Source organism: Lynx canadensis, chromosome C1 (genome assembly GCF_007474595.2).
Source record: "Lynx canadensis isolate LIC74 chromosome C1, mLynCan4.pri.v2, whole genome shotgun sequence".
NCBI lineage: Eukaryota > Metazoa > Chordata > Mammalia > Carnivora > Felidae > Lynx > Lynx canadensis.
The window spans coordinates 55,660,522-55,685,655 of record NC_044310.1 but is presented as its reverse complement, the minus strand read 5'-3'; the positions used below and the strand labels follow the sequence as shown (position 1 = coordinate 55,685,655).

The 25,134-nt window shown below is 44.1% G+C and overlaps 1 protein-coding gene across 6 annotated transcripts in view; it reads left to right on the top strand.

The window, feature by feature from the left end:
• The window catches only part of GNG12 (G protein subunit gamma 12), a 127,085-nt gene extending 102,618 nt beyond the window's left edge, over positions 1-24,467 (top strand). For all 6 annotated transcript variants that reach the window (XM_030326345.1, XM_030326350.1, XM_030326346.2 and 3 more), the window contains 2 exons: positions 18,778-18,896; positions 20,550-24,467. In XM_030326345.1, the coding sequence (XP_030182205.1) occupies positions 18,804-18,896; positions 20,550-20,675 (219 nt within the window). In that variant the 5' untranslated portion in view covers positions 18,778-18,803 and the 3' untranslated portion in view covers positions 20,676-24,467. The remainder of the gene's footprint in view (positions 1-18,777; positions 18,897-20,549) is intronic.
• Positions 24,468-25,134: the final 667 nt, after the last annotated feature.

Below are 25,134 nucleotides of genomic sequence, written 5' to 3'. Positions count from 1 at the left end.
TACACTCTCTCAAATAAAACATTTAAAAAGTAATAACAATGAAAAAGAAGCATGTATATATTAAAAGTGGAAATACACTACATATTAAGAGGGGAAGCACCTGACAGGTTACTAAGAAACAGAAGTCTCATGAGGTAAAAATTCCAATATTTTACCAATTATCTACAAAAATATCTTACTAACTGCATAAATTTGTAAGCTAAATTCAAGCAGTTCACACAAGTCCATTAGTAGAAATTAAAATACAATTCAGTCATTAATTGACCCCATCTAATATAGACAGTATATGAGAAGGCACTTTATAAATTGCAGTCTTTTAATAGCATTATTGTTATATCAGGCTTACTACATTAGAAATAGAATATCAGATTCTACATTGGGTAAAGGCAGAAGTAATATACAAACACGTGGCCACATCTGCATGTGACACTTAAGTGTGTTTTCCCAGAACTGAGCTTGGTATGGCTTTCATTTGTAAGGGAAGGCACAGGCCTCCAGTGGTCATGTGGTCACTGAGTCTGTTCGTTTTTAAATATTGACACTGACAGGCGATAGCTGTTTGTAAGACTTGGATGCGTGGATTTCTTGGATGCGTGTAAGACTTGGATTTCTCTGTAATATAAACACGTGCTGTTTATTTTGACTTACACTCTGTATAAAAGTGTTCCAAAGAATCTCATGCACTTTTGAAAATATTCCAAGGACAAACTTTTGATAGAATCAACTCAACCTTCTAGAACTCCTATTTGGCCACAGACAACTGAATGCTAATCTCCTGTGATCTCTCTCAGGAGTTTAATCCCTGGATTCATTAAGTGTTAGAAAAGTTTAAGTAACTTTACAGTTAAATACATGAATGAATAAAAAGTATTGATATTGCTGTATGAACTGTTAGGATTTGCTTGAAAGCGTATATTATGCCCAAGGCTGCTCATAAAATGAATTACCCTTGGGAAGCAGCCTTCCCTCCCTCCACTTTAAGTAACTGACCTGTGCAGGTGAATTTAAGCAGTGGAGGCATTTGGGGCTACTTCTTTCTTCCCAGGGCTTGCAGCAGCAGAATTTTACTTTCCTGTATCTATCCTTAAGGGGTCACAGGTCTCCTAAAAGCAAAGTCAATACCACCCTCCCTTTCACACGTACAGGAAGGAGGACCATATACACACTAGTACTGTATTTTGGAAACCAAGTAGAACTGTACTCAAGGCAGAGAAGCAGTTGTGTAAAATGTTACATTATAGTTCAGGGATGTTTAGTATGGTTCCTAATTGATATTTAATTAGAATCAGAGCTAAACAATGAGTTTCTCTGACTTAACCTCTTGGTCCAGTAGATAATGCATCTGGGAAAGTATTATCTGAAGGAATCCTTTGTGTTTTTTGTTTGTTAAAATATTTATTTATTGAGAGAGAGAGAGAGAGAGAGAGAGAGAGAGAATGCGTGCAGGGGAGGGGCAGAGAGAGCCTCTCAAGCAGGTTCCACGCTGTCAGCGAAGAGCCTGACACAGGGCTCGAACTCACAAATCTTGAGACCATGACCTGAGCCGAAATCAAGAGTTGGATGCTTAAGTGTGACTGAGCCACCCAGGCGCCCCTCTGAAGGAATCCTTTTGTCATGTGACATGAGTCCATTTATTTGAGAAATTCTGATGTTCATACACGGGGTTCAGGCCCTTACCACTCGCCTACGATACTGCCACAGATCCTTGTGTCATCATTTATTATTTATCATTTACCACTTACGGTAAAGTAGTTATTGAGTTCCTGCTCTGTGCCCGGCCCCAGGACTATATCATCCCTTTCGTTTCCTAAATTATGAAGAGGAAAAATTGCAAAGCTGTCACTTCCTGCCAAGGCCAATGACTTACTTCACTTAACAAAATACCCTGTAGGTCCATTTGTGTTGTTGCAAATGGTAAGATTTCATTCTCTCTTTGTGACTGAATAATATTCCATTGTATGTATAGACAACATCTTTACCCATTCATCTCTCTGTGGGCACCTAGGCTGCTTCCATATCTTGGCTGTAGTAAATAATGCTTCAGAAAACATAGGGGTGCATACATCTTTTCAAATTAGTGTTTTCGTTTTCTTTAGGTAAATACCCAGTAGTAGAATTACTGGATTGTGTGTTACTTCTATTTTTAATGTTTTGAGGAACCTGCATACAAAATAACAAGTACTTTGAACTGTGAGGGCCAGCCCAGATGTTCATCTTGCTGGTCACCCTGGGAATCCCGTAGATTTTGCTTTTCCTCAAAGCGGTTATCAAGTCCGGACATGTTGGAAAGGAGGTAGGACATGTTTCCTGCTATACAGTTAACGGAAGGTGAGATGAAAGAGGAAAGGAAAAGTAAGAATCCTATTTTGTCTTGTGGCATTATGGTTATGGGTATGTGGACCACGGCCTTTTTTTGTGTGTGGGTGAATGCAGGGAGAAGCACTTCCTGGCCGGTTAACATCGGCATCTGTGACCCAGAGCCTGAGCACTGTGTAAAGTGGGCAAAGGGCCTGGATTGTGGCTGTTTTAGGCCCCTGTGTGCCTCCTTAAAAGGCAGTTACTTCCTCCACACTGTGGACATTGGACATACTTGCTATATCATGATCTGGAGGAGGAAATGGTAGATAATAATTAACATATCTTCCATTCTTTAATGCCAGGGCTCATTTTCTAGTGCATATTATTATTGTGTTACAGGTTGTGAAGTATTTAGGATCGTTGAATTTTACTTTTAACCTTTAATTCTTGAAATTTTCAAACCTATACAAACCGATACAAAAATAGAATGAATTCTGTGTACCCATCACTCAACTTCAGCAATCAGCCCGCGATTGTCAAATGGCCAGTCCTGCTTCCTCCATCCCCTCCCCCACTCTCCCCACTCGCCTAGTTTCTATCACATTTGTTTTGCCCTGAACCTTTTTTTTCTGGCCTTAGAGATCTAATTCAACTTTGCCCATGAAATGACCTGACAAAGTCTCTAATAACACTTGTCTTTAATTCCATAAAATAACGCTAAAGTGATTACATGCAATTGGGATTTTTCTTTAATTTGAGAGAAAGAGAGCACTAGAGAGAGCAAGCATGAGCAGAGGAGAGGGGTAGAGGGAGAAAGAGAATCTTAAGCAGGTTGCGTGCTTAGTGCAGAGCCTGACGTGGGACTTGATCCCACAATGCTGGCACCATGACCTGAACTGAAATCAAGAGTGGGACGCTCAACCGACTGAGCCACCCAGGAGCCCCAACTGGGGTTTTTCTTAATGGTGATGCTTGATGCTGAGAAAATTCCCTGGACTTCCTATGCATGGAATTAGACAGCAAGGGCTCTTTGTGCCTGGCTTCCTTTGCTCAGTGTGATGTCTGAGAGATCCGTGCATGTTGTTTGCGTGCACCTCTGCTTGGTTTCTCTTTGCTTCCCACCTATAAGCTCCCTTCTGGCCTGAGCTGCTGGGTGCCTGCCTCCCTGCTTTTCCACCTCTGTGTCTTCCAGCCCTCCTTCATCATCCTGGAGCTCCAACCTCAGCCCATGCTTTCTGGCCCTTACTTAATCTCTCTAGCCTCCTCACACTCTCCCTGGTTGCTCAACGCTCCTCCTCCGCTTTTTGAAAATGCTCAGATGACAGCCATCTCTTGAAACAATCCTCCCACCCCTCAGAGTTCCCGTCAAGTTCCTTGTCTTCACTACACTGCCACTTCTCTAAATATTCCTGACACTCAACCACCTGAGTTCTTGGATTAATAGTTCTCTCTTGTGCCCCTTCTCATTTGACCTGCGTTCACTTCGTGCTCTGGAAAGCTCACCCGGGGGTCCCCAGGAACCCCTTAACCACCCAGTCCTATGAGCTATGGTCACTCCTTCCTTCCTGTACACAACCCCGCCCCCCCAAAGTGGCTAATGACTGGCCCTCCTCCTGGTTTTGTGAGTTACAAATGCTGGGATTGATTGAGATAGAGAGAGAGAGAGAGAGAGAGAGAGAGAGAGAGATTAGATATAGATATAGATCGTAAAAATATGACATGTGGATGCAAGCACAAACTCTGGAACCAGGCTGCTGAAATCGGAGTACCAGCTCCTCTGCATCTACTCCTGAACTGGGGAAAGCAATAGTAATAACCCCATAGCATTGTTTTCAGAAGTAAGAGGGTTAGTATCTGTAAAGGTGTTAGAACAACACTTGGCAAGCATACAACGTGCTATAGACGTGGTAGCTGGTGAGACCAAAAAAGTAAAAACTTACAAACTGCAGGAGTGCATAAAAGCAATTCTAAAAATCCCCCAGTTCTCACCACCTAACAATAGCTACATTTTAGAATATATATCCTTCTAGTATGTTTTCTGGGTATAACATTTTTAAGCAAGCATATCTATATAGCATTAACTTCTGCCCTTCTCCCCAACATTCCTCTCTCCTCTTAGCTGTCCCTGCCAGTGTCACCCTGTCCTGGCAGCCCCCTTGGCCCCCTCTCTGCTCCTTTGAATCTGCCCTTTTTGTCCACACCTGTGTGAGGAAGACCCCAGGAAGCTTCCCGCTCTTTTCTTCAGGCCCTCCCTCCGGTGTGGTGCTAAACCACCACTTCTGGGCTGTCAATCCCCATTCAACCCCAAGAAGGAAGTCTTGTTCATTATTAATGTCTCCTAGCTCTTGGATCCACTCTTTCATTGTGTTCCGGTCACCTTCATCTGTTTGATGAAGTCCTAGGAACAGTAATGACGGGGACAGACAGCCTGTGCCAGGCTCTTTTTTTGTAGGATTGCATTTAATCATTACAGTCCTGAGAGGTAGGCACTCTTGTTTATCCCATTTTACAGGCAGAGAACCTAAGAGTTCAGTGAGGCTAAATCATTCATTCAACATCCTGCAACACTAAGTGACACAGCCCAGATTTGAACCCAGTTCCATCTGACCCCAAAGCCTGGGCTCTTTACTGTATTGCCTGTCCCTAGGCCTTCCATGGAAATAGTCTATCTTGTCTTTCTCTGTCTCCCAGTTCTGTTCCATCCAATGTTGCTTGGTTCTTTTTCTGTTAATACTCCCTAGGTCTGTCACTTCTGCTCAGAAACCTGTGGGGCTCCCATTTTCACATAACAGAGTCAGCTTTAACCTACTTTCTGCTGCTCCCTCCATATCCGTTCTGAAATTCTCTTCACTCCTTGGCTACCACCTACCCAGTTCCTTCCCTTCAAGGATTGATTCGTTTAAGAAATGTATCCTTCACACACCTCTCTGCTGCCCCAAGTCCCCACTGACCATCCCCTCCCCAAGCTCCTATGCTTACCTTTGTCTTGCTTTATTGGCCTTTTAACTATCGGTCTGGTATATGCCACATGCCTTGTTTGTTAGGCGGCATAGCCCCCACCGTGACTGTAGACTCTTGTCAGCCTTCTCTTTGACCCTGCTCCTCCAGTGCCTCCAAGCACCTGGCCCCTTCAAAGCAATAAAACGGCTGCCTGGTTGCCTCTTAATCTAAAATGGATGCAGCAGCACTTGCCTGTTTCTTCGCTTTCAGTCATCCTATTAAGTGTTTGGTTTGTCCAAATGGACTGCAGGCAAGCAAGTGAACATCTGTCTGCTTAGCAATATCAGAAAGCATGTCCTTTGCTTAAAGTAGATCAGATGCTAGGCCCTTATGACCAGAATCCAAAATATCTCTGTTCTTCTGCTTTTGAGGGTAGAAGAGCTATGTTGTAGAGAATGTCCTGGGCAAGGGATCCCATTGTAGATCACCTCCATCCCTGCTCAGCTAGGGCAGGTGGTAGGGGGTCCAGGAAGGCCGATGGGAAGGACTCCCAGTTGGTCACAGACATATGGAAAGGAAGGTACAAGTTCTCTGGGTGTGGGTATCAAAAAGGCCACAGACAACATTACAGGTCAGAGTTTGTTTGGAATGTATGCCCCCTTCCTTTGCCAGCTTTGGGCCTGTGTACTTTGCCAGGAATAACTTCCTCAACATGAAGGCTGTGTGCCTGTTTAGTCCTAGGATAATGCCAGGGATATGGACCAGGCTTGGTTTAAATAGACCAATTGTTGATTTATTTAAAAGCTGGATTCTGCTCCAGTTTAAAAAGTTCTAATTCAGAAATCACCTCCTCCTAACATAGTGGTTCTTCATTAGGGAGCATCTGAACCACCTGGTGGGCTTGTCAAACTACAGACTGCTTGGGACACCCCACCCCTCCAGAGTGTCTGAATCAGGAGGTCCAGGTGGGGGGTTGAGAATCCTCATTTCCTTTTTTTTTTTTTTTTAATGTTTATTTATTTTGAGAGAACACGAGAGAGCATGCCCCCACATGTGCACGAGTGGGGAAGCGGGGGGGGGGGGGGGGGGGCGCGGTTAGAGAGAATCCCAAGCAGTCTCCGTGCTGTTAGCACAGAGCCCAACATGGGGCTCAATCCCATGAACCATGAGATCATGACCTGAGCTGAAATTAAGAGTTGGACACTTAACCAACTGAGCCACCCAAGTGGCCCAAGAATCCCCATTTCTAAGAAGTTCCCAGTGACGATGTTGCTGTCTGCTGGTGTGGAGACTAACCAGTCTATGGGGACTTCTCCACTGGGGCCACTCCCCACTCTGAGACTGCTTCCCTTCACAAATGCTTATTAGCACCTCAAGGTACCAGGGAACTGTACCTCAAATATGTTCTTATGTTGTTTGGAAATCATTCTCTCACTTCATATAACATCGTTTGCCCCCCCCCCCCCCCGCCAAAACAATGAGTCCTTTTAAGGCAGGAGATTTGTCTTCTGCTTCTCTCATCATTCCCACTTCCGCTTTCCAGCCCCAGCAAGCTCCTCACACAGGACCTGCAGGTGGCTGCAGTGTGCAGTGATGGTTAGGAACACCAGGGTTCGTTTCAGCCCTGGCACTTACTCGCAGGGTATCCCAGAGAGCTTTGGTTTCCTCATTGGGAAAGTGGTTAATAATCCCACCCTCATCATGATCTCCAGAATAGAGTGGTAGTTAAAAAGTAAAATAGGGGCGCCTGGGTGGCTCAGTTGATTAAGCGGCCGACTTCGGTCATGATCTCTCGGTCCGTGAGTTCGAGCCCCGCGTCGGGCTCTGTGCTGACAGCTCAGAGCCTGGAGCCTGTTTCAGATTCTGTGTCTCCCTCTCTCTGACCCTCCCCTGTTCATGCTCTGTCTCTCCCTGTCTCAAAAATAAATAAAAAAAGTTAAAAAAAATAAAAAATAAAATAAAATAAAATAAAATAAAATAAAATAAAATAAAATAAACAGGCTACAGAACCATGCATATAGCATGCTCCCGTTGGTGTTTTTTAAGAGAGATATGTAAATAATCATGCTTGTGTATGCATCACATGTCTTCAGAAGGCGACATGAGGAACTGATAACAGTGATCACCTCATGTAGTCTAGAGTAGGACAGCTAATTTTTGTTGTATGCCCTTTGGGTAAATTTGTTGTTTAAAATTTTTACTAGCAGCATACTGTTTTAAAATTTAAAAATTAGTTAATGAAATAATAAGTTCTTTTTCAGAGTAAATAAAATAACTTTAAATAAAGCCCATAACAGTGCCTGGCACAGAAAATCACTCTGTAACTGTTAGCTTTTGTGTTGAATATTAAATAATTATAGAATTCATCCATGTATTTATTAACAGACAAGATTGCCAGCTGCCCCTTAAGCCAGCCATGCAAATATGAGCAAATCATTTCTCAAGCTGTCTTGCTATGTTAGGTAGAGAGGAAAACTTGTTTGCAAAGGTCATACTCATTGTTGACTGCAAACACATGCTTCTGCTGGATCCTGGCCTGACATACAGCCTAAGGGGCTGGGTCCTGCACCCCTGTAGGTCACCATCACACAGCTGTGCCCTACGGCCCCCCTTCACTGCCTGAAAACCTGTTTGGGCACAGTATGGGGGTACAAAGCAATCAGCACTGCCCTCAGAATCTGGGTGCTACACAAGTGGCCAGCCCATGCTGAAGGTGAATGTTCACGGGCAGCTTGACCCCGTCAAGTCCCTGGGACTCCACCCAGGCTTCTCAAAGCTGTGAAGGGAACCAAACAGGTGGGTAACCTTTGGCTTGGAACAGTCCGTATTTTGTGGGATACTTGTGGGAAGGAGCAGCAGGGTGTATCCTGTTTCTAAGAAAACAAACACCCGACACAAACACCCCAGAGTGAGACGTTCACTGGCTGATGTGTTGGTGGCTACATCTTACCCAACTGTTTATTAAGGCCCCATTCTCTGCATTAGTCAGTGTGACAGAGAAGATGGCGTGCGATAACTCACCTGTCTGGTTAAGGGTGTGGCTTTGAAGTAAGAGAGATCTGAGTTCAAATTCTGTCTCTACCACTTACTAGCTATCTGATCTTGAGCAAATTATTTAACCTAAGCTTTAGTCTTGACAGATATGATAAAACTGAGCTCTTACGGTTGCAGATGATAGCAAATGAACTAATAACGGTATAGAGTATTTTTAAATAGTACCTAGCACAGAATAAGTAATGAATAAATGTTACTGGTATACTATTATTATTCAGCTAAACTTCTCACAGTCTGGTGGGAAGACAATATTCGTACATACGAAGTCAGTTACATAACAATAAGCATTAGCTGCCATATCATTAGCACCAAAATAAAACTGCTGGATGACAGCTATACATCTTCCTTCAGAAAGAGTAAACATAAGTACACACACAGCTCCTGCTCCCTGCCTCTCTCGTGCCTGGGCCATCCCCTATGGGTCCTTGAACTCCTAAGCTTTAAATATTTAGCAGGAATTTGTAAAGGGAATAAATTACTGTAAGCAAAAGCAGAGAGGCCTTCCTAGAAGAGATAAAAATGTGAACTAGGGCCTAAAAGAAGAGAGAATTTATTTTATTTTATTTTTTTAATGTTTATTTTGAGAGAGAGAGAGAGCATGAGTGGGGGAGGAACAAAGAGAGAGGGAGACACAGAATCCAAAGCAGGCTCCAGGCTCTGCTGTGTCAGCACAGAGCCCGACGCGGGGCTCAGACCCACGAACCGTGAGATCATGACCTGAGCCAAAGTCGACGGTCAACTGGCTGAGCCACCCAGGTGCCCCCAAAAGAGACAATGTAAATAGGCCAAGAGAAGCAGGCAGAGAACTTGCTCAGATACTTGCAAGAGGACTTGTAAACACAGCCCACAAGAAAAATGGGGAGTGTGGTGACAGCTCCCTGGCACTAAAGCAGCATCACAATGAAGCTTCTGGGTCTGGCCTCTGGAATCAGACCGCCTGGGCTCGCATCCCACCCAGGCAGCTTGCTAGCTGTTTGATACGAGGCATACACTTAACTTCTCAATGGCTCAGTTCCTTCATTGGCGATGAGAAGGTTTTTATTATGGTGGCAGAAATATTAGAGATGATCTGGATTGCAAAGCTGAGCCCTTTGGACTCTTCTGGGGGGACTGGAGAATCCTCTTCTGAGACCAGGGGAAATAAATTGACAGTGCCATTATATCTGTGCATATACTGGTCAGGATAGATTAGATCGGAGAAGGAAAGATGAGAGGCATGAGTCCTGTTAGGGAGCTGATACAGTGGCCCTAACATGAGGTGCTGGGAGCCAAGACAGAGGTCAAATAGCAGTGGGGAGAATGGGGAAGAATAAAAATAAGGGGTTTGTCAAAACATAGGGATCAAGAGAATTTGGGAAGTGCCAGGGTCTGAGGATGCACTGTCTGGTGAGGCAGCCACTGTGTGACTCATGAATACTTCAAGTGCGGCCAGTCCAAATCAAGATGTGCTGTATCTGTAAAATGCAGACCGGGTTTTAAATATTTAGTACCAAAAAAAAGTAAAACATCTCAGTAATTTTTTACATGGATTACATTTCAATTTTGGTCATATTCATCTAAAGAAGATATCAAAATGTCACTTTTTTCTTTTTTTCATGTGGCTACTAGAAAAAACTTTAAATAATCAAATATGTGGCTCACATTTCTATTGGATAACACTTGGTCTAAGGAATTAGGAGAAGGCAAAAGGGGATGCTTCAGTGACCAGGACAGTGGTGGTGTCCCTCATAGAGAAAGGGACACCAGCAAGGTTGGAGGCAGGCAGTGGTGTTTCACTGGGTTTTCCATGTGTTGTGTTTAAAGCAACTGGGCACCATTCTGCATGTAAATTTTTTTAAATTTTTTAGTGTTTATTTTTTGAGCGAGAGTGAGCAGGGGAGGGACAGAGAGAGAGAGGGAGAGAGAGAATCCCAAGCAGGCTCTGCGCTGTCAGCACAGAGCCCAACGTGGGGCTCAGCCCCACAAACTGTGAGATCATGACCTGAGCCGAAATCAAGAGCTGGATGCTCAACTGACTGAGCCACCCAGGTGCCCTGCATGTAAATTTAAACAGGCTTTCATTTAAGACATTGAGATTGTGGTAAAGCATTGTATGCGAAGTGCGTTGGTCATAGCTGACGTCATAAGGGTAGATCAACGTCTACTGAGGACCAGTGTGGGTCAGGCAGGTGCTGTGTAATGTATATACGTTCTTTCATTTCCTCCTGGTAACAACCCTGTGAAGTAGGTACTATTATTATCCTTTCTTATTTTACAGATGAGGAAACTGAAGTTCAGAGAAGTGAAGCAACTTGAGGTGTAGTAGTGATGAGCCAGGATCCAAATTTATCTGTCAAAGCCCTGTTCACTCTGCTACATCAGTCCTCCAGGACGGAGCCCTGGATAAATGAGAAAATGAGAGTCAGAGGAAGGAGCCGTACTGTAGAAAGAAATATCACTGGACAAGCAAGAACAGGATAGTCTAATGTCACCAAGAGGAGAAACTTTTCCAGAAGGAAGTGGCTGTTCAGAAAACAAAGTTAGACTTTTATAGCAAAGAACTATGTTAGATGATAACAGCTATTTCAAGCTGAAGGGCACTGAATCCTGTAAGTTCAGGTTATTAAAAAGGAGTATTTTCCGGGGCTTGTTCAGAACCTGGAAAGTTAAGCATGGATAGGAAGTGGCGTTCTTTTAAATGGACATATTTTATTCCCAGGCAAAAATAAACGTGAATAGAAAACCAAGAGGCAAGACTCTGGCAATCATTATTGGTGTTTCTCAGGAAGACCAAATCAAAATTACATGGGAAGCTTTAAATACAGATTCTTGGGCCCTGCTGCAGACCTATTGAATCAGATTTTTTTTTTTTTAATAAGTGCCTCAGATGTTCTAGATATACAGTGAAGTTAGGAACCCGCTACTCAGGCTCTGCAGCTCTCTCCTGGATTTATTACCCAGATTGGCTCATTCTCGTGGCTTCCTACCAGCTTCGCTAGGGATGATGGGATCATCCTCTGTCTTTAGCAATAGCCTTACCTAGAATCTGGGACAGTCCTTCTCTTAATGAAGAGCAACCAATTCTTCTTCACTTCAGTCTTCTTCCATGGCCACTTTCTCAACACCTGCTGTCATTGGTATGGAGACCACCTATCTAAATGAGTAGTGGGCCCTAAATGGAGGTCATGTCTTCTTTTGTCCAGGGCTCCTGACAGTTCCCCCCCTTCCTTCCCATTCCTTCCTTGTACTCTTAATGTTCAGAGACCAGCAGTATAGGGTGGTGATTAAGAGGATGACCTTGGAAGTCAGGTGGCCTGAGTCCCAGCTCTGCTACATAAATCAGCATACTCTTCAGCAAGACTCTTTTGGCCTCTCTGTGTTTCATCTGTAAAACAGAAATGATAGAAGAACTCCTCTCTAAGAGGATTAAATGAAATGATTCATGGAATTCACTTACCGGGCACATAATAAATGGTGGTAGTTGTCACATTTTGTCATTATACCTACAACAGTAACATTGTCACCACCATCATCATCATTATTCAGGGACATGTGGCTGGATGGCAGGTAAAGTGAACTCATCAAAGATACCAGATGAGGACCTCGCAGGGGTCTGCAAGTATAAAAGCATGCTACTTTTAGAGGATGCACTCTTGAGGTCTTGAGAGAATGCTGTTCTTACTCTTTTTCATTCTCATTCTGAGCCCATATAAACTCTTAGAAGAGCTCCAGTCACTCTGTCTTCCCCAGCCGCAGTGGCATCTTCCACCGTTCCATGCAGCCCTTCCTCATCACGCCCTCTCATTTTTCTCCCCCATGGGCCGGTAACTTGTTCTTTTTGCTCTTTGCTCTCAAAACTGGACAGGAACAGGGCAGGACATGGGGCTGGTCACAGGTTCACCACTCTTGATCTTACAGCCTGTGAGCTCTGGTTGGGGAGAAGGAGAAAGAGAATGTTATGGCTTGCATCTCCACGTTTTCAGGTCTTAGGGTTTGATGTGTTCAATCGTGGCATGATAATAGTAGAAATCATAGCTAGCCTTTGTAAGTTATTTACAGATTACAAAACAACAGATTAACAATTGTGTATCAGTCAGGGTTCAGTTACCGCAAGCAGCGTGCTTGGCAGTGTGAGCAGAATGGGCTTTCGTACAGGGGATGAGGTGCTTGTGTAATCAGTAGAAGGGCCGGAGCAACTGGTTCTTGACTTCTCGACCGGGACCAGCTTCCAGACATCACCACAGAACTGGCCCTGGGGGCCCAGCAGGAGGTGGAGAATTGGGAGACTGTTGTAGCCACACAGTTTCTTAGCACCACATCGATAGAGACTGCATGCTGGGATGCTCCCAAAGAGCAACTTGCTCACCGCCCTGCTTGCCAGCAGAAAATAAGCCAAGCCGCAAGCACCGGCCTTCTCACTTCCACCTTCAGATCTCTGATGATCACATCCCTATCCCTTTGGCGGAGCCCGCATCCTCCAGATCCCTAGTTGTAAGAGAACGAGCCGTGGCTCGTAGATGTCCGTCTTCTCCCTGCACCTTCACATGTTCTCCCCTCTGTGCCCATCTGTCTCTAAATTCCCTCTTCTTTTTTCTTTTTTTATTTGAGAGGGAGAGCGTGCACAAGCAAGCAAGGTAGGGGCAGGGGGGGGGGAGGGGGGGGGGGGGGAGAGAGAGAGAGAGAGAGAGAGAGAGAGAGAGAGTATCCCAAACGGTCTCTGCAGTGTGAACACAGAGCCTTGATGTGGGGCTTGAACCCACAAACCTGTGAGACCATGACCTGAACCGAAATCAAGAGTTGGATGCTTAACTGACTGAGCCTTCCTGATGCTCCCTAAATTCCCTCTTCTTATAAGGACACCAGTCATATTGGATCAGGGCCCACCCTAATAAGCTCATTTAACTTAATCATGTCTGTAAAGGCCCTATCTCCAAATACACTTTATTCTAGTTATGGGGGTTACTTTTCTTTCCATCAGGGTTCAGTAGGGCGCCCCAGGAGGAAGGTAGGGCAGTTGTTCAGTGCCAACCATCAGGGACTACAGGTGCCTAGAGTACTTCTCAGAGGATGTGATCAGAAGGTATAGGTACTTAACACTCAGCAAAAGTATTCTTTGTATTTATTATACTCACATGCTTATGTTATCTGATGCTCTTAACAGCTCTTTGAAATAGGAAAGTATTATTATCCCCACTTTTCCCATGAGAAAATTGAGGCTTACATGGGTTGTGAGTCCTTCCCTGGGGCCCCAGAACTAGGCAGTGGCAAGGGCAGGAGTGAGCTCAAGTCCCCTGCCCTAATCCTTGAGTATGTCCCTGGAACTAAATGTCCAAGGCATAGTACAAAGGCCATGTCACAAGTTCAAATAGAGGGATGGGCAGGTATGCCAGTAAATGTTAAAGCAGCAGCCTCTACTTAGATTCAGCCCAGTTTTATAAAATTTTCTGACTTTTCCAGAAATCTTTGTCTTAAAGGGATAGCTCAGTTTTTCAAATGTTGACAATTTAAAGTTAAAACACCCCCCCCCCCCACACACACACACACAGTTGAGTTAACCCTGTGCGGGGCCCAATCAAACACATCAGTAGTCTGGATTCAGCCTGCAGGCTCTGATTTAAAAGAAGTGTTCAGGAGATAGAGACACTGTTCTACGGATCTGACTGTCCTCCCTCTAAGGCCATATTAGAAACATGTTGCTACCCAATCATATTACCTTGACATTCTTCTTTTGCTCTTTTGCTGGGTGAATTTTTCTCCTGTTTCACACCCGAATGCATGATTTTCAGTCTTGTCAGTGAACCAAGGGACCCAACATTATTAAGTATCTGTGTGTACAAGCTACGTGCTGATAGGCACTCTTGTTTCTCTTCCCAACAACCCTGTGAGCTAAGTGTTGCTGCCTGCACCCCGTTAATAGATGAGGGGGACTGATAAAGGGCCAAGCCAGGGTAAGACATTAAGACTTTGATAGTTGAAGGAAGATCAGATGGAAGCCTTTTTTTTTTTTTTTTTTTTTAACCTGCTCTTTTATTATAGACACAAGGGGTGTATTTGCTCAGAACACTGGCTTCGGTCCAGTGCTTCAGTTATTTGCCGGCCAGGATGACCTTGTGATTCAGCTGCTGCTTCCCCAAGTGTGCTCCCTCACACACTTTCCATCCCCACCCTCTCCGTGCAGCAGACCCCTCTGGACAAAGGTTAAGATGCTCTTCTTTCCCTAATGGGAAATGTTGTTCCTAGGAATTTCTAGGAACCTAAGAATTCAGATGAACAACAGCCTTAAAACCAATGCCAACTATTTGAATCACTAAATATTACGTATGTTTATTCAGATTTGCTAGCCACCTGTAAAAGTGTGAACAAGGCTGCAGAAGCTACAGCCAGGGTTTCATGAAACTGGGGGTCTCTGTGCAGGCCTCTGCCCTTTAGGAAGGCAGAGGCAGGGCTGGTGGCTCAGGATCTCCAGATGCTGACCTCAGTCCTTGCCTGGTCGTGATAGCTAGAACATTCTTGCTTAGCTTGCAGAAATGAGAGGGGAGGCCTGTTTTTCAGGACACCGGATAAACAGATGGTTTCTGCACCAGAAGGGCTGTTGCACAGACACAAAGCAGTCAGCAAGCCCACAACTCCAGGTCATCAGTGTCAAGGTCACCCTAGCCCTGAGTGTTTGTGAATCAAATTAATTGGAATTGTATCCTTTCCTTGGTGCAGTAGGAAGCATGGCTTCCGGGGTGAAAGGCTTATGAGCTGGTTCAGGGCTTATGAGCTGGTTCAGGGCTTATGAGCTGGGTTAACTTGAAGCAAGTTTTTCTAATTTCAGTTGCCTCATCTATAAAATGAGTATGAAATAGTAATAACACCTTTCAGGATTGTAGTGAGGCTTCACGGACCGCTGCGCATGAAAGCAACGTGTGCAGTCTAGGGTTTCATACAAATATCTGGTGGTGTTTGCCTTGGAAGCTTTCTTAAAATAAGAATAAAGCAAGCTTTTTATCCACGTGGTAGCACAAACAGACAGACATCCTTGCCTTTGAGGGAAGAGCAAAGAAAACCCGCTCAAGGCACAAAGATGGTTGGAGATACCTGTTCTCTCTGTCCAGCTGTTGAGGAGATTCAGAGAAGCTGCAGGTTAGGAGGAAGTCCTCAGCTAGACCTCCAGCTCCTGGAAACACCTCCTCTCTCTCCACAACCAAATAGCAGTGGCCGTTTTTGCAGTGACAGGAGACATCTCAGCCCTGGGTCCCTCCATGGGGCTCCTTAAGTTGAAACAGTGTAACTTTGATCTGACTTTTCCCTGAGTTAGAAGAATGTTGTAATAAGAGATGATGTTCTCCAGTGGCCTGGTACACAACTTTTTCTAGGAATGGCCACAAATACCCCATTTAATTGACCTGCCAAACGCTATTCCTATATTCAGTAGGAAGTTGGTGGTGGTTAATAATCTGTGAAGCTGTGAAAATCACCCATCTCCTAAACTTTAACTACTTTTCTGGGTGAGTTTAGACATATGCTAGGAGAGGGAAACAGACTTTGAGAAAAGAACTCATATTTGCGTTGGGAGCCCAAGATAAGTTGGTGGGGCCAGAGGACGGGCTCCACTCCCCCTGAAGCAGAAGAGAAAGGGTCCCCAGGAGAAGGAAGCAGGAAGCTGTCTGAGAAACAGGGAGGACTGTGAAGGGAGCAGATCTCAGAATAGGGGAAACCTGCCAGAGGCGCTAAACCTGCAAGTGTGATCTGTGAATTGCTGTTTTCAATCACAACTATAATACACGAAGAAACTCACGGGGACTAGAGGCAAAGTTTCTTACCGATTTCAGAGGGACCCACCCCAGTATTTAAAAAAATTTTTTTTTAACATTTCATTTTTTGAGAGACAGGGGGAGCGAGCCGGGGAGGGGCAGAGAGAGAGGGAGACACAGAATCTGAAGCAGGCTCCAGGCTCCGAGCTGTCAGCACAGAGTCAGACGCAGGGCTCGAACGAACGAACCGTGAGATCATGGCCTGAGCCGAAGTTGTACACTTAACTGACTGAGCTACCCAGGTGCCCCTACCCCAGTATTTTATAGAGCCTGACCGTGGGCTCTTTGCTCATAGCTACGCGGGTGGGAGCAACGAGTGGTCCAGGCCTGACCGATGTGAACTGGTGTGCAGTTACAGGGAAACTTGCTCAGGCCTTGGAAACTTTATGCCCTGGAGCCTGAGAAGAGAATGCTTGGCGTTATTCTCATGCAAAGGGACATTTAGAAAGTCCTTAGGATGCAGCCTGGAAACCACAGCCCTTCAGAATGGTATCATATTCACATTCTGGAGGTTGGGGGCCAAATCTCAGAAACCTTGCCAACTGGCACAGGAGCCCAGTTTAACATGCTGCAGGGCACAAAACGTGGAACTAGAATGCCATGAACCAGGATGCTTCACTCTGCTTGCAGGGAGGTTTGCCTTCTGCCTCGGTCCCTTTTCAAAGGCTCTGTTAATAAATGCTTGCCTGGGAGCACAGAACAACACTGGGCCAGGCTGCTGGGTATGAGCAGAACCACCGGGAGAGGACCCTAGGCCTCTCCCTTGGGTGGGGCGGGATGATTGGAATCTGAGGAAGAGGCAGCGAGTCAGGGAGTGTTGAAATGAGGTCGCCAAGGCCTAGGATTAAAGCCGGGCCACCCTGCCCTGTGTATGATGTATGGATGATTCCTCCTCCCAGTTTCCTGCACTGGTGGGACATCCTTATTTCTAGGGGAATCCTCTGTTGTCTGTCACCAGCCATTCAATTCTACCCTGACAGCAGAGTGCAGCAGAATCACCTAAGGATGCACTTACAAGGGGCCTCATGCCATGGCCCACCCAGGCCCCGTCATCAGAATCCTGGAGCCTCACTGACCTGGGCGAGGCAGCCAGGTACACAGGCAATTCTGATTCATCGTGCTGGGTGTGGCCTCCCAAGGATAAATACAAGAGCAGCTGCTATTTTTGGGGTGCCTTGGTCCTCTGATAAACACTACATGTGCATCAGCAAAGTGGCTCCTCAAAAACCATCATCTCCTCAAATTATGCAGAAGAAAGCTTGGGCTCATAGAGGTTAAGTGATCAGCCCAGTTTGACCCAGCTAGTAAGTGGCAGAGGCAGGGTCCAAACCCAGGAATATGAAGCATGACGATGAGGCTGGATGTCAGAGTTCTGCACACAGTTAAAAACACAGGTTTATTTGTACAGTTGACCCAAAGCCACCTCTGACCAAAGCCCTGTCTAAATCTTGGAGCCAAGCCCTTGGGAGCATTCCAAGTGTGGCAGAGCTCAGGCAGAGCACCTTGGTGCCCACGTGGTGGACACCGTGGAGCCTGGGGGTTGTGGGCATGTTTTGTAGCCCTGCCTGGTCCTAGGCCTTTATGGCAGAGATGCTTTTTGCAAGTGCGGCCCTTCCAGAAGGTTGAGTCAGTCTGGGTTTGCTGCAGGCGCCACCGTGCCCCAAGACTTTGCTGAGCCCTTGCATAGTACGAGGGAGGCATACCTACTGTCCACCTGCTTCTATGAGTCACAAAACTGCCACCCGGCCTGCCAGCTCTGCATTTTCCCCCACTCGCCACCGTGCCAAGACAGAACTTAGCCATATATGGCAGGGGCACCAGTAGTGCTTTTCCCTAGCCTGCCTGCCTTTTGGAATATGTCCTTGGACAACCAGCCGGGTTAAAGCTCAAGGTCCAGGAGGTTTCATTTCCTTTTTACCAGGTGGCTGGGGAGTGAGAGGAAAAGAGCAGCCTTGGCTCCAAGGGCTCAGGCCCAAGAGGAGAGTCAACCCCCAAACATGTGGTGGGGGTACAGGATTAGCAAGTGCCCTGGGCGCCCCGGCTGAGGCCAGAGAGAGGTAAAGGAGGGAAAGATAGAGTTCTGTTAAATATTCAGGCTTTAGGCTGCTCAGTGTATCCCCTTTGACATTTGCAGGGGGTTCATCATTGAGAGTCTTTCAGCTGAAAGGTTCCCACTTTTTCTTGAATAAAGGCTTCCTTATCTGCCTAACTAACATTCCTCAAATGATTGCAAACCTCGATAGCACCTAAAAATGCACCCTTTGTGCAAAGTTCTCCAGAGGCACTCTCCTTTGCTGTTTTCTGTTGCCAGGACTTGAATCAGTGTAATAGTTGGGTAAGAGAGCCAAAATGAAATAAAATCAAACCTTCTATTAAAGGACATAGCAGTAATATTAAACTACACACGTAATGTGGCCTGTGCTTGCATACGCTCATATGTGCCGGAGGCCCCCTAACTACTGCAAATGTTTATGTATATTTGTTTCCTCTCAGAAGATGCTAGAAAAGGCTCCATTGTGCTGCGTGTTGGGGTGGACAGATGAAACTAGTACTGGGTTTCTGCAAAGGAAAGATTTATGAAGGAGCTCCAATGGGAGGGCATTCTCGTAACTACCTCACAGAGCCCGTGATGACTGGGAAAAATGCATCCTTTTCCCCTAAGTAATGCAAACTTTAGGAATGTTTAAACAACTTACATTCTTTTCAGGTTTCAGGTAAAAACAATACCTGACAATGTCGAGCAAAACAGCAAGCACCAACAACATCGCCCAGGCAAGGAGAACTGTGCAGCAGTTGAGAATGGAAGCCTCCATTGAGAGAATAAAGGTAAGAGGCCTGGATGGGATCAGGCCCCTCTGCTCCCCATGGCGGGGCCACGTTTCCGAGAAGGCAGTGCCATTCCCTGCGGCTTGGGGCCAGGATTTTCCTAGGGCCGGCTGAGAGCCTCAGAATCTAATGTTCATTTCTGCCCAGCCTGGGCTTCATTTCAAAAGCACAGGCAAGCCAAAGTGTCTGAGTTAGCCTCTCTGTTGGAACAGAAAACCTAGACCCAATGACAGGATTCCCCAAGAACCTACCTTCCCTGAAGGAACACAGCCAAGTCCCGTGATCTCTGTGTTCTGCACTGGGACAGGGGTTCTAGATGGATTTTATAAACACCCTTGTTATCCCTCTGGAATTTACTAAGTGCGTTAGAGTATAGTCTGGCATAGCAAGTCAACACTCAGGGTCTCCTTTTTTTAAATGTGTGTGCACTATTTTAATGACCACATTCTGTACCCGGGGTGAGTAATGCCAGCCTTAGTTGAGATCTACGAGAAAGGGGAAGGCATTTGTTAGGTCACCTGACTTCGAAGTCTTTTCTCCCCAAATCCCAAGAGAGAACTAGGCAGTGTGTGCCCTGGAATGTTGTGAGTAATGCTGTTTCCTAGAAACTGAAGCAGTCACCTGATACATTCCTCTGGGCCTGGAGATAGTCACCTGTCTTCAAAACATGAGGCTGCTTATGCTGTATTTGACGGGACTCAGCTGCCCTGTGTTCCTTGCCTGAGGACACTGATCTGATTATTCTGTGGAATAGCCCACCCAGACTTCTGAACAGGGTGTGGCATTTTCTGTTTTTAACTCATGCCAGAGGAAGGCACTGAATCTTCCCATTCTGGTTTTATCCCTCCTTTTATTTTTCTAAGACCAACCTTTAACAGTAGAACCTAAAGCTCTTCTCTCAAGAATACGGACTCCAAGCCCATAATTCAGTTCCAATTTTGTATCAAATACAAACTAAGATACAGCCTTCCCTTGATTCACATATACTTCCCCATTCCCACGCTTATTTTGAAAAGCATCAAACCTGTAAAAGAGCTATCACAACAAACACCCATATACCCTTTGCCACGATTCACCAATTATTAACATTTTGCCTCATTTGCTTTTGCTGTGTCTTGTACACACACCCACACAACACATACCCTTTAAACCACTTGAAAGTTATTTGCAAACATCGTGACTCTTCACCCTCAAATACTTCACCTTCCTCATAACCACACTACAGTTACAACATTCGGGATCATCTAATAATATCTAACACACAGGCCACTTTTGAAGAATCCAGGCCACTCATTTTGCAGAATGGTCCTCCCATGGGATACCATTGCTTGCCGATGCTTCGATGCCGGCTAAATGTTTTGGCGGGAATAGTTGCTAGCTGGTGGTGCGTCATCTGTGCTCACCCTAGGAGACACGTGATGTCATTTTTCTCCGATCTTTAAATCCGATCACTTGGTTAAAGAAGCAGAGCTACCAGATTTGTCCGTTTACAAATCTTTTTCCTTTTTAACTGACAAGTAATCTGGGAGAAACGGGGTCTGGAAAGATCACTCCACCAGTCTTCTACGCAGAGGACCAGCATTCAACTACCCTTTTAAAGTTTGTGAATACATTATTTTCTTGTGTGTTTGCTTTGGTTCATCCACACGTCAGGTCTCAAAGGCATCGGCGGACCTCATGTCCTACTGTGAGGAGCACGCCAGGAGCGACCCTTTGCTGATCGGGATACCAACCTCAGAAAACCCTTTCAAGGATAAAAAAACTTGCATCATCTTATAGAGGAACACGGAAACTGTCCCTCGCCTCTTCTCAACAAAGCAAATTATGAGCAGCTCCTTGGAAGACATTTACCTTCAGCTTATTTGGTAACCACTGCTAATAACTAAAATACTCTAACTTGGAACGATTGACTCTGATGTCTTTATTTTCCAAGCTGCCCTTTCTCTAAAACACCTTTTACTCATTTAATACAGAATAACAATCTTCTTTTCCATTTGATAACTATGGTGTCCTATTGGGTTACTGCTTCAGAAAAGTTGGTCTGGGCCATTTTAAAAAAACATTATCTGCTTTTAAATATATGAATAACCCAGTCATATCAAGACTTAAATTACCTAAGTACCTGTCTAGGTTAAAATGCCAAGAATAACTTACTGAAACCTTTATATCATAGTATGTTTTTAATAGGGTTGTGCCAACCTGTACAGTGTACATGGGTGAGGAGTGTTTTGTGTATATATATGTCTTTGTATATACACATATCAATGCTATTTCCTTTTTAAAATTTCTCTCTCCATGCCATCAGTTCGACTCCAGAAGTTATACCTTTGTCTTGAGCTGTATGTAGATAGAATAAAAGTTTTTCGTATAGTTATTGTACAAAAAGGTATCCACTGTAATTGAGTTGTGAAGAAATGTTGCTGACCTCTTAGGCTAGAATTAACTAGACCGATTAAAATTTAAAAACTGAACTAAAAACCCTCTTATCAGGTATTGACAAGGGAACCTAAAAAGGCTCCCATGATCCTGAGTCTAGAAGAGGGGGGGAGGCCTCTGGGCCAGACTCTGGGGCTCATGTTCTCTAGATTGTGGAGAGACACCTCTGAAATGTCCACCCTAATGCCTAGAGTGCACATGAGCCCCGCCCAGAGGAGAGCAGGAATGTGTGAAAACCAGCTGCTTTTCTCAGCCAAACTTTGTAATTTCACTCTCTCTGCCCTGCCCTTTGTCTTTCCTCTCCCACTAGAACATCTCTTTCCAGAGGTGGTATTCACCTCCCCAGCCCCAAGTGGGTGGAACATGGTGGGATGGAAATACATGAAACACAACAGTATCAGGCACTTTTCAAATAGCTATAGTGCCAGTGTGTTCCCTACCTTGTCCACAAACCACCCGAGGCAGGCTTGGATTCAGGGGTACATGACTTGGGCTTCAGGGTTCCAGCAGCAGGTTCCTTGATTTTCCTCTGGACATGAGTACAGCCCTCACATCCTTGGAATTTCCAGTGGGCATCCCAAGAATCTCCTGTGCCCAGAGAGAGTGTTTTAACTTTATCAGAGAAAGAGAAAGCGTTCTTAAAAAAAAAAAAAAAAAAAAAAAAAAAAAAAAAAAAAAAAGCTCACCTAAGGGCTCAAACCATTCACAAGCCTTTGATATTTTAATTCATCTTTAGTTCATTAAAAATAACTACTGATGAAGGATTAAAAGCTTATTTTCAAAAAGGAGTCAACCCCAAAATGGAATTATTTCTGATGGTTTTCCCTAGTTCTGTACAATCTTGCCCTGCAACACAAGCCCCTTTTAAAACCTAATGTCTGGTTTTAAGTATTAAGCGGATTGTGGGTGAACAAATGTAGTGCTATTTTTAAACTGTTCAAATATATAGTCAGTATTTCCCCAGTCACCTATCTGTTCAGTATTGTGAACTGCCCTCACTTTTCCAAGATCATGTGAAAATCATGCCACTGGCCTTATCCTCTTGTCCTCTGCCTCTGGGTTTTGCAATATGACCAGTTTCCACATAAATTGTAGGCACCTGTTTAGGAGAGATAAAGGTGAAATTTGAAATGTACACGAAAAAGACAACATTGCATTTAATGCTTCACTTAATGAGACATTTTCTTTTAATAAGTATATTTTTCTACCGATAGTTTCAGAACACTAATCTTATTTTCACTCTGATTTTTAACATGTTTCTTTAAATATTTATAATACAGCTTGTTAAATATTTTTATGAAATTTTATTATACCTTTTCATTATATGTGCACTTTTTCAGTAGCATAGTTCATTGCTTAGTACTAAGTTATGTTCTTTTACCTAATGGAAAGCAAATATGTTTTGCTCCCTATTTGTTAATGTGCTTATAGTGGTAAGGAATGGACTTGAGGTCCCTGGAGATTTCATTTTTCCTGGTCAGATATCATAAAGACTAGGAGTATAAATATCATGTAGCTTCCTAATGATGTATAGGGCATGTTTAAGAAAAGTGAAATCACATCCTTTGATGCTGGACCCAGTGGGGAAAAATTGTAGTTAAATGTTGATTTACTTAAAACTAGATGTCTATGTGAGAAAGTACATGTATAGGACATATAGAAATCACTTTTATTTGTCAGGCTTTATTTTACTTATGAAACACCATTTTTAACTGTTCTACAGCAGCTGGTTTATGATAATGGACAAATGCCCAGTACGTGTTGTTTTTCCAACTACCACTATAAAAACACAATCACATATATACATGCAACTTTTGGCTTCATATGTGTGAAGCTATTTAAATGTGTTCATTATACTTTTGCCTTTAATGCTGTTTCTGTTAACGGTGACTTTTTTTCATTCTTATATGTTCATTAGTGCATAAATCTGTCCAATTGAGGCCTCAGGACCACGGCAAGATATGCTAGATAAAATTTCATGACTCCAAAGTATTTTACAGAAACACATTATTCCAGTTTGTTCACCAAGTATAGGTTGTGGCTATTTTTTCTTCTACAGAGAATCAGGTTTTTACATTTCCTTACCTTATGAAAATGAAAGTGCCATAATTATCTTTTAAAGGAAGGACCTGCCTTCTTTCCATACTGTTTTTGTACTTTACTAATCTTTAACTATCAAAGAAATTATACCAGTGACTTAGTAATTTTGAGGCATAGGTTAGTTTAGGTAGTAGAGGATGCACCAAACTTTTTCTTCAGATGCCTTCTTCTCAGCTAATTTACAACTAAGTGTCATCTGATTACTCCAACTATTGATTGAAGATCTGTAGAAGCCCAAGAAATGAACTATAGTACATGTCTGTCCTTCTCCATAAAATATAATACTGGAGTGTGTTATGAATTGTATTGATTTCTTTTATGATAGATCTATTAACAGGAACAAAATACATGAATCAAATAGAATTAAGTGTAAATTAAAATAGAGCACTTACCTAAAGTTGGGTGGCCTGGATCATAGCCTTGGATCCTTTTTTAGCCAATGTGGTGCCGCTGTGTCTTGTGACTCTGAACGAGGCACTTCATCTCGCTGGGCCTCCGTTTTGCCATCTGTAAAACAAGGGGCTTGAAGTAGATGATGGTGGAGATCCCCCTGCCCCCGTACCTCCACTCTCCAAAGCCTCGGTCCAATGGCCTACCCCTCTACAGGTCCTGCCAATGTGTTGGTGCTATAAGCTGCTTCAAATATAAAATGGTTCGTCTATCATATATGCTCATTTAATAGCTTATGAAAGTCCTTTTTGTTATAAAGCTTTTTCTGGTTTTATGGACTTGATTACTGTAATGTTTTGTTTTTAGCCATGTAACTCTAAACATCATTCACTTGTCCCAGTAATCTGGGATGGGATTTTGTTATTTTATGGCATTCTTTGGCTACTCATCTGTCCAGCATCTTATTAACCTAAGCACTGTGATCATTGTTTGGAAATCTGTCCTATGGAAAGAATAGAAACATTTCCTTCACATGTACTTCACAGATTCAAAAGAAGTTTCATTAAAACATCCTTCTCTTTACTGGATCCGTGCCTCACTGTATCATCCTACTCGTGTTTTGCTCAATAAATTAATAGAAGACCAGCTCTCTTCCATTCTCCTTCATTCAGTTACCATTTTCTTAACACCTGCTGAGAGCCAGATGTTGAATACCAGGCTCTGACCCTCCAATGAGTAAGACTCACACCAGCCCGTGCAAAGCTCACAGTCCGGAGCAAGGAGGGTGGCATGGCAGATAGAGAAACTGACAATCAAGTAGCAGAGTACCCTGTGTGAAGGTGAGTACATGGTACTGTGAGAGCCCAGAGGAGGAAGGACCAGCTCCACAACAGTGAGGTCTGAGGAGGCTTCCAAGGGAGGTGATGTGTGAGCTGGGTCTTGAGAAAAGAAGAAATTTTGTAAGCACTAGAATGAAGTCTTGGAAGAAAGTGAGGGAAGAGGAGGAGAGTGGGCTCAAAACTAGAGTACAGAATAATTCCCAAACTACTTGTTTGTCCTGCAAGCAACAGGAAGGCAGTGGAGGTTATTAAAGAGGAATGATGTAATGGTATCCAATGTGTAGAGAGGGTGGTTTCCCAGCCTGAGACTCAGCTGTGACCATGGAAACAGATAACAAATGAAAAAGCCATTACGCTCACAATGACTCATATTCACCAAGTATTTGCCAAAGGTACCCTGCCTCCTCCTCAATTCCTTCCCCTAAGGCTGGGATTCCCTTAGAGATGAACAATATCATCATCCAGAAAGGAAA